Raw genomic sequence first — 9218 nt, 5'->3', positions numbered from 1 at the left:
TGCTGTGCAAGTGCTGTGCGAACTGGGTGGGCGGTGAGGAACACAGCGGAATCCCCTAACCACTTGGCAAGCTGACCACCAACAGGTGTGTATCTGTTCAAAAGGAACGTCACGTAAGTCAGTAGGTATGACTCGAGCATAACGGGTATTATGGACGAGTATTGGCTGAATGGCCCATAGCGTTTGGAAGGGCATGTTCCTTCGGGGAGAAGCGTGTGCACACATGTCTGCACCTGTGTGTCATGTGTATTGTGTGTGTGTGTGCGTGCGCATTACGCGAGTGCATTTCCCGTCCTGGTCGCCCCCAACTGCGCCTCGTGCAGGACTTCACCCGCTACTTCGCCAAGCGCACCACCACTCCGGAGCTGCGTGCGGGTCTCAAAAGCCTCACTGTGTCACTGTGCAAGTCCTCGAAGAACGAGGCGGGACAGCTGCTTGTGTCGCTTAAGAAGTGAATGTCATGAGCGGGAAGCTAGTACACGGAAGCTGGTACCGCCGGCCATGTGCTTGCGTAAGCTAGCTTTTTGTCTAGCTTCTGAGTTTTTCTATGATATTGTTGATATAAGCTGAGCTGAGGACACAAGGCGCGACCGCAGTTGTCAGTGTCATCCAAGTGCCACCCAAGGGCCCAGGTGCAAAGCCTAGAAGGGAACTCAGGGCTTAACATGGAATGTTTTCATCAACTTAAATGAAGAAACTCATGGCGCATCGTTCAAACTGAGTCAAGTCTGCTTGCATCACCCAAAGTACCTCGCACCCTAGTGGGCTGCGCGAGCCTACAGTGGCCCTAGATCGTCAACCGCACCTCGCAAAGAAACCATCACAACTTGGTTGCGACAAAGCCCAGTCGGCAAACAAAAGCAAACCTAACGGGCTCCTGCATACGGGCAAGGGAGCTAAACTCCAAACTAGCAACTCCAAACTAACCACAACGCTACAGGAATACTCCACAATCACACAGTAATCATCAGCATCATCCAGGAACATGGCGGCCTCGGTCAGGCCCTCCGCCACCATGCCCGACGTCGCCGCGCCGATCCCGCCACCGCCGGCTGAGTGCGTGCACACGGCGGCAGCGGGGGCAGGCCCACCGCCCGCCACCCTGCCGCCGACCGACCCGGCCGGCGCTGCGTGCCTGTCACCGTGTCCTCCTCCTCCGTCTCAGGCGCCCGCTTGCGGCCGCCGCCACGCCTGCCATTCAGGCTACCGCACCTCCCAGCCCCACCACCATCGCTGCTGCTGCTGCTGTGTTGCTAGGCCCCGCTGCCGACGCGCCTGCCGTTGAAGCTACCGCACCTCCCAGCCCCACCGCCGTCGCCGTCGCTGCCGCTGCTGATGCGTTGCTAGGCCCCGCCGCCGCTGCGCCTGCCGTTCAGACTACCGCGGCCGCGGGAACTCCATGAACGCCGGCATATCCGGATGCGGCGGGGAGGGATTCTGGCGCGGGCCCTGCGGGACGCGGCGCCATCCGCCAAGAACGACACAAACGGTATTGATGTGACGGGGGAGAAGCCATACGGCGCACATGAGCTTGGGCCCTGTCTCGCCATCAGATAAACTGTCAGTGTCGCTCTCGGTGTCGCTGCCGCTGTCACTTATGGGAATGTCGCCCCAAACGATTTCGCCAAGCCAGGAGTCGTTAGTTTCTATCGAACTAAGTGATTCATTATCATCCTCAGGCATATTTACATTTAGCAGATAGGTGAAGACGCACTAAGGCTCTTATGCGCGTAACCTTTGGGTGGCATTCTCTTTGAGCGGAATAAATGACGCTACACTTAGTAGCTTCCATACATGAAGCCGTGCAGTAGCATCTATACATGAAGTCGTGTGGAAATAGCCACGCAGTGTAGCCTGTTTGTGAGTTTTTCGTCCGATATTCCGGTTTGTCGGTGGAGCCGATGGTCCCTACCGCCGGACTTCCCAGTCGCTTGAAACATTTCCTATCGATACAATCTTCATGAGAACATTAGGCTTGCGGAGGCCTTCGGAACTTGAGATTTCCTGGACCGTGCGGGCGAGTTGACTGAGTCCAAGCGAGCTGGCCATCGTTTATCGGATTTATGTGACTTTACACATATATGTGTAAAGCTTTGTGGCTTGTCTATCCTTTGTGCCTCGTCTGTGGCGCTTGCATTAGCATTTCGCCGGCAACTGTGGTCGCGCCCTTGCGCCTTTGACTGAGCTATCAGCAACGTTACCATAGAACAATTTAACTCCAAGACAGCAGCTAGTTTACGTAGGACATGGCCGGCGGTACCAGCGGTCGCTCCAGGGGCGGGCTCACCACCCCCGAGACAGGTTGCCGACTTTCAGTGTAGCGCCATTTTGCCGATTGGGATACTAAACTGCACAAGCATATCCGCATCACTACCTCCATAGTAATTTACACATGAACAGAAGCCAGATGGACAAACGAGCAATAGTCTCTTACAGGATGTTTCCACTTGGCCGAACACTTACACTATGTTCGGAAGTTCTTCGTCCCGGACTTGTCTCTAACCGTTCTAAATGCATATTTGGAAGGCCAAGTGGAAACACCCTGTTAGAGGAACCTCCCAGGAGGCCAGATTACGCAGTTTTTCCTGGCGAGAGAGTAACAGAGCAGCAACTTGTAGCCTGCGCGAAGCTGTTCTCCGAGCACTATGGTGTTTGGGGAAGTGGCGGCCCGCAGCCCGGTTCCCGGGTCCGCTTATCGTCAAAGAAGTTGCGAGAGCAGTGCTTGTTTAACCCAGAAACATGCAGCTTGGTTATGGCACAAATTGGGGATGAGCTGGTTGGCCACGCCTTCGTGACGACATTCAAATACGGTGATTATGGGACCGTGAGCTGGATTACGCAGCTGGTGGTGAGCTTGAAATACCGACGCCACGGGATCGCTGGCCGGCTCTGCCGATTGGCGTGGGCGACTAGCAAGGAGGACTTTGCCTGCGGGCTTGTCACTTCACATCCACACGCGGTGCGCGCCCTTGAGCGCGCAACTGGTCGGTTCTGCGACATGGATGGTGTGAAGGAGCACGCGGCAGGACTCCTCACGGCCAGCTGCATTCCGTATGTACAGGGCTGTACTGTTGATGACTGCAAGATCGACACGCAATTTTATGTCGACCACACCGAGATCAACGAGCTCATTCGCGAGCAAAAAAATTGGACACTGGGAGAGCTTCCAGACGGCAAGGAGTTCTTCGCCTTCACGTTCCGAACATCGCGGCTGCGTTGAGTGAGGAGCCGGGACTCCCCAGAGGGCAGTCCTGTGAAGCTCAGGAAGGTGGCGTCGAGCTAAGCCAGGGGAAAATTCCTCCTGCTCACCCCCTCTCCCTCCTGGCCGGCTCTGGTGAGGTGAACAATGTCGTGCATGACAACGACTGCGCAGTAGAAGGATTAGGAGGGTTAGAGATTAGGGTTAGAGAGGTGTGTTGCTGTACACCAATTGGTGCCTGTGAGATATGCATGGGGATGCGCAAAAAGGGAGGCTGCGCGGGGTTATGTGGTCCGTCCTTCGTCGGGATTAACATTATGCGACCTACGTTGGCCGGCAACAGGCATGGAACGGTGGAGTGGATGAAGCTGGAGTGATTGGATGTGAATGCCGGCGGTTATAGATAACCGAGCCTTTTCACTTTCTCGGCGCTCGTCTCAAGAATGACATCATGGCATAAGCTTAAGAGCATTTAAGTGTCAACAACATTGCTACGCCCCCCCAGGCCTAATCCCACACCAAATCGGGGTGCCACGACAAATCACGGCCAAATCACGGCCAAACGGACGGGCCAAAACATATCCAGCACGACATACGGCGGCAAGCCAATGACCCCGTTCTCCAACTCATGTTTTTCACATTGCAGCTCTTCATCAGTCCGGTAGTACTAACCCACTAGGAGTTAATGCGGAAAGCAGCATTTGTATTCACCCGCTCACCTAAACACTCTCCTAATCTTCTACCGCCTCTTCCTGCCCTCCTCCGCTGCAGCCCCGGCCGCTGCTGCCTCCTCCTGCTCCCCCAGCCGCCTCAGCGCCTCCTCCTCCCTCGCAGCCCTCAGTACCCCCATCAACCTCTGCAACCCTTCCCCGCCCACCAGCACCGAATCCAGGTCATGAAGGGTCAAATGGATGCGGTGGTCCGTGACGCGGCCCTGGGAGTTTAGGGGGGGAAATGATTCAGGGGGGTCCAGAATGGCGGGAAATGGGGGCATCCGCCTGTCTTGGTGAAACAAAAAACGTTCAAGGTTGTGCTCGTTCAGTTCAAAAACTCTATTCAGAACACAAGCATAATTGTGGGAAGTTGCCGTACACTTCATCACTGTACCTGCGGGAAATTGTACGTTCGGATGCGCTCGCTGCGATCAGCGGACGCCACTAGTGCCGACCGCTGCTCGTCCATCTCTTTCGCGCGCTTCTGCATCTCCAGGTCGTATAGCCGCGCACGCAGTATCTGTACGGCACGCACGAAAGGGTACAACGTCAGGTACATCCCAGCATGGTCCCCCAGCAGCGGCGCAAATCGGAATTTGGCATGCACCCCTTTCTAAATGCTGGCTACCGTGTGGCTACCGTGTGGCTACCTGCCGCACACAGCCCCTCACGTCTGTACCCAAGCCCGACCAGTCCGCTGCCCCAGCCCCGTCATTTCCTCCCAACCTTTCCCCCCGGGCTATCTCCATCACCCCGCTCTGCTCCCCCACCTTGAGCGCCGCCGCCCTGTTCAAATGCTGCGAGCGCTCGTTCTGGCAGCTGACTACTAGACCAGTCGGCACGTGGGTGATGCGTACAGCGCTGTCGGTGACGTTGACGTGCTGTCCTCCCGCCCCACTGGCCCGCATGGTCTCTATTCGGAGGTCCTCATCGCGCAGCTTGACATCCACCTGCGCGTGCAGGTTGCAGGCGGAGTGGAAGTGCCTGTTGGGGGGGAGAGTACTGCCAAGGCATCGCACGCTCACACGCAACCTCAATCGCAACCAGGCAGCTGCCTCTGGTACGATGCTGTACGTACATTGGAAGGCCGTACACAATCTGTAGGGACAGCACCCAAACCTCGCCCCAACTATGTTGCCATTACATTACACTACCCAGGCTGAGCGCTTCACCGATTGTACTCGCACCTCGTCAGCTTGTGGGAGAACCACAACGGCTACTGTGCTGGTGTGCACACGGCCCTGCGCCTCCGTCACCGGCACACGCTGCACCCGGTGCACCCCGCTCTCCGGCAGCAGGGTGCCATACACGCCGATGGCGTCTCCATCTTGGTCACTGTTGCCCTCGCCGCCGTCGTACCCTTCCCCTCCGTCGCCAATCCCCCCTGCTCTCCTCCCTGCTCCTCTACCAGCCGCCACCGCCGCCACCACGTGCTTCACTCCCCCAGGTACCTCACTCGCCGTCAGCTCCACCACCTGCCAGGACCACCCGCGGGACTGCGGCCGGAAGGACAGACAGACAGACAGGCAGACGGAAGGAGGGATGGAAGGACAGACAGGCAGACGGAAGGAGGGATGGAAGGACAGACAGACGCATGAGCACATTGGCACCAGGGCGCAAAACCCCATTCCATGCCGCCGCCGCCCATCTGAACAACTGCACATGGCGTCGTCACCCTACCATGGAGAGCTGAGAGCGATACCACGGACTCCACTTCCCCGGACACACCGGCAGGGTATCGCCCCGCAGATCTATCTTCTCCTGGCCCCTCAATCTCTGGCTTCCGGCACAGCCTTGCCAAGCCACCACGCATACACACAAACACACACACATGACGACGAACGTGATCACCGGGTCCGACGGCGACACCCCTTCGTTTGTGGCCTCCGGTGACACCCCTTCGTTTGTGGCCTCAATCGACAAACACTTCACGCGCATCAACCCCCAGCGCCGTACCTACACGTACCATTGCGAACTTGCGGTACATTTCCAGCAGCTCCCCACAAAACAGCGCCGCCTCCTGGCCACCCGCGCCCGCGCGCATTTCCAGCAGTGCAGCTCGACCGTCCCGTGGGTCACGAGGCACCAGAGCCAGCAGCAACCGCCGAGTCAACCCGGCAGCCTGCAGGAGTTGGCCTCCAAGGGTTAATTCCAGGCGGGCTTCCAGTTGACGGGGTGGCGCGTGAGGTAAAGAAAGGAGGGACACGGGACCACCACTTGCACGGGATGACACGGAGACAGTGGCCCATAGGAAGGGGTGTGGCGGGGGGCAAGTTCCTCCGGCCATCAGACCGGGGCCACTGGCCATCTGGCGAGGCCGTGCGTGTGTGTGTATGTGTGTGTATGTGTGTGTGTGTGTGCGTGCGTGTATGATGGCGCCAGATTCCAACAAGCTTTTTGCATCTGCTAGAAAGACGGGAAGACAGGTCGGCAGGCGGGCGGACGTGCAGCAAACGAACCAGTCGCACACTTCTTCTGGCTGGCGGTCTGCACGGCTGAACCCGCCCGGACATGCATTGGGCCCCCCCCTCACATCGCATCACGTCGTACCTGCTGCTGCAGCTCCCGGCCCTCCTCCTCCGCCATCGCTCGTACCCGGGAGTCCGGATCTTTCAGAAGCGCTGCGAGGTCCTCCAACTGAAGCAACGAGCTGGCCATACCACGAATCATCACTACCTATAGAGCTAAGTGATTCGGTGTCAGACATTTTGTTTATTTACGCTTATAGTTATGTTTTATGTAACCCTTTAAGTCTATTTCTGTGCCTGAGCCTGTGTCCCAGGACGGGTGTCCTTTAATGGCACCGGCAACTGTGGTGGCGCCTTTCAAGTTCAGTTCAGTTATCTTGAATATAACAAATAAAACATCACAGTACTAGAGAAGCAGTATCTTTGAGGAAGTACATGAAAGCGGTACCAACTAACTCCAGGGTGGGGCTGACTTCGAGTCAGGGCCCCCAGGACTGCGTGCCGGCTTACAGGTTACATGAGCGAAATATCAATGTCATTAAATTTAGGGTGTTAGCATAGAAGATTAAGTTCACGGCATTTCCAAGGAAAACTGAAGGTTTCCTACTGAGGACCATGATTGGTTCTGCAGGGCTCCTTCATAGCTTGGGCGCGGCTCTTACCAGTGTAGTGGCTTTGGGGCGCTGCTCGACAGGTTGGTACATGATTTGCGTCGATGTGGGTTTTCTTAGCCGACGTCAGCTGTTCTTACTTTGCTCCGGAAACTAATGCCTGCAGTGACTGCAAATCTTCAAGGGCAAGGGTTGCGCTGCTTAGCAGTTGCAGCAGCTGCGGGGGGAGCTGAGCTTACGGGGCCGGATTGGCAGGAGCGTTCGACGTCAGCTGACGCAGAGAGCACCCGCGGGAGAGGTAGCGCTGAGCGGGCCATCGACGCCGCCAGTACCAGCGGGAACAGAGGGGCCGGCAGCAGTGACGGGGTATTTAACGTCGATTATCGGCGTGTCGTCTCGGAGAGGCGCGCGGCAGCGCAGGGCTCCCTGGAGGGCATCATACACATCCAGAACACCTTTAACAACATCATTCTGACCCTTACAGATCAACAGGGCTTCATCAAAACGTATACTTCAGCGGGTATCGTGGGTTTCCGGGGCGCCCGCAGGTCACAGCCCGTCGCAGCCGAACGAGCCGCGGAGGAGCTAGCGCGTCGGGCGCTCAAATTAGGCTATTCGACAGTTTCCATACGACTTAAAGGTCCCGGCAACACCAAGCAATACGCAGTGCAGTCTCTCGCGGCCGCTGGTCTCCAGATTATAAGCCTGGCGGACGTGACGCCGATTCCGTACAATGGCTGCCGCTTGCCCAAAAGGCGCCGGGTGTGAAAAGGTTTGGGTGCTCTGCGGCTGCTCCATTGCATGCAGGCAGGTTGAGGTTCTCCCTTCACTGACCCAGGTCAGGTGGCGGCGATTGACCGTACTGCAATGGCGATTGACCGTGCTAGCTAGGACAGGGTATGCATGTTGACAATGGTGCAAGTGTCAGCTATGTTCCTATGGTTTGGGGGCTGATGGATTTTTCAGGATGACCATTGCTTATCCTGGCGTGTCCTGGCGTGTAGTGTTCATACCCTTTGGGGCGAGGGTCGCTAGAAGAGGGGCTTTGGGAAATCGTTTCTGTGGCTGTGTGTGCTGTCGTTGGCCAGCGGCTTGCTGTTGCAGGAAGCGCACGTGATGCAGCTTCCAGCCTTGGGCACAGTGTATTGTGACGTGTACGGCGTACTAAACGGAAGGGTTGGAACTTGCCGCGTCGCGACGGAGTTAATGCATATGATTGCTTCTCATGGAAACAGTTTTACGTTGGAACCTTTAAGGTTATTGCAGGTTGATTGCGGTAGACTTGTCTGAGCTTTCGGCGCGCTGAAACGACTGTAACAAGGATAGAGAAAGACCTCCATTTCTGAATTGTCAACGCTTAAGGGTTTTCTATGATATAGTGCTTAGGCTGATGAATCAACCGCAGGAGCTTGGCTTGCGTGCTCAGGTAGTTTCACCGACCGCCGATATCTAGAATTGCAGCACGTAGATTCATTAATTTAATGCATCTAAAATAATGGATATTGTTGGCAGGTGCTGGACGTGGTTCCCCCAGGCCCCATACACAGAAATCGACGCAATGCAGTGGCCAAGTTCTCGCATGTAAGCAATCACACTTCTCGGTACCAGCATCTTGGCAAATCGTCCCTGATTTATAATCCAACGGCAGCATAAGCCGTGTCCGGTCTACGGATTGGTCGTCCCGGACATCGGTACTGACTTCAACAGCTAAGAATCCCGGATTATGCGGGATGAGGGTAGCATTGCATAAGTTTGCGGTGTTCCACACCGAGGTTCAGCAGCGTGGCTAGCATCAGAACCCCTGCACGAGCTGATACAAGAGCACCTTGGGGAAGTGATGGGCGAAGGAATGACCGACTCGTCGGCTCCTAACCACTCGCGCCCACGCCGCTGCCCTCATGCAATGCAACCCCTCCCCCTGCTGGTACCCGGCCCCTGTTTCCCACCAATGACAGCGCATACCCAACTTCCGGGACCCGTCCTGCACCTTCTCCCTGGTGCCTGATCTACGGGCAAGCGTTGTTTCGGAGCAGGCGACTCGAAAAAAGGATGAGATGGTCAGCCGGATGAGACAGCAGCAGCAAGAGCAACGGGGACCGGAGTGAGTGTGAGCTGCCTACATAGCAGTGTGACTCTGGGCCATCACGGGGCTCGGCGCGGATAGTGCCAACTTGCTCGTGGGAGGCTGGATTCTGTAGCGGGCTTGCGCAGGTCGTCCCCGCGGCAC

General features: G+C 56.7%; 3 protein-coding genes across 3 annotated transcripts in view; 2 read left to right on the top strand and 1 right to left on the bottom strand.

Annotated features, from left to right (window-relative positions):
* The window catches only part of VOLCADRAFT_87246 (uncharacterized protein), a gene marked incomplete at both ends in the record, with an annotated part of 6090 nt that extends 5635 nt beyond the window's left edge, over nt 1-455 (top strand). The window contains 2 exons of the mRNA XM_002946983.1: nt 86-113; nt 324-455. Of these exons, the coding sequence (XP_002947029.1) occupies nt 86-113; nt 324-455 (160 nt within the window). The remainder of the gene's footprint in view (nt 1-85; nt 114-323) is intronic.
* Nucleotides 456-2945: 2490 nt separating this feature from the next.
* VOLCADRAFT_103257 (uncharacterized protein) lies at nt 2946-6767 on the bottom strand. Its single transcript, XM_002946800.1, has 7 exons — nt 6463-6767; nt 5879-6034; nt 5100-5408; nt 4683-4862; nt 4307-4432; nt 3919-4133; nt 2946-3365 (listed from the first exon to the last, which is right to left on the bottom strand). The coding sequence occupies exons 1-6, from the start codon at nt 6580-6582 to the stop codon at nt 3939-3941; spliced, it is 1086 nt and encodes a 361-aa protein (XP_002946846.1). The 5' UTR covers nt 6583-6767; the 3' UTR covers nt 2946-3365; nt 3919-3938.
* Nucleotides 6768-7147: 380 nt separating this feature from the next.
* VOLCADRAFT_103256 (uncharacterized protein) overlaps nt 7148-9218 on the top strand; it is a gene marked incomplete at both ends in the record, with an annotated part of 5807 nt that continues 3736 nt past the window's right edge. Inside the window, 2 exons of the mRNA XM_002946982.1 lie at nt 7148-7753; nt 8947-9092. Of these exons, the coding sequence (XP_002947028.1) occupies nt 7148-7753; nt 8947-9092 (752 nt within the window). The remainder of the gene's footprint in view (nt 7754-8946; nt 9093-9218) is intronic.

This window comes from Volvox carteri, assembly GCF_000143455.1.
Source record: "Volvox carteri f. nagariensis unplaced genomic scaffold VOLCAscaffold_4, whole genome shotgun sequence".
Taxonomy (NCBI): domain Eukaryota; kingdom Viridiplantae; phylum Chlorophyta; class Chlorophyceae; order Chlamydomonadales; family Volvocaceae; genus Volvox; species Volvox carteri.
Note: the sequence above shows the minus strand (reverse complement) of the source record. Positions and strands in the feature narration are given on the sequence as shown.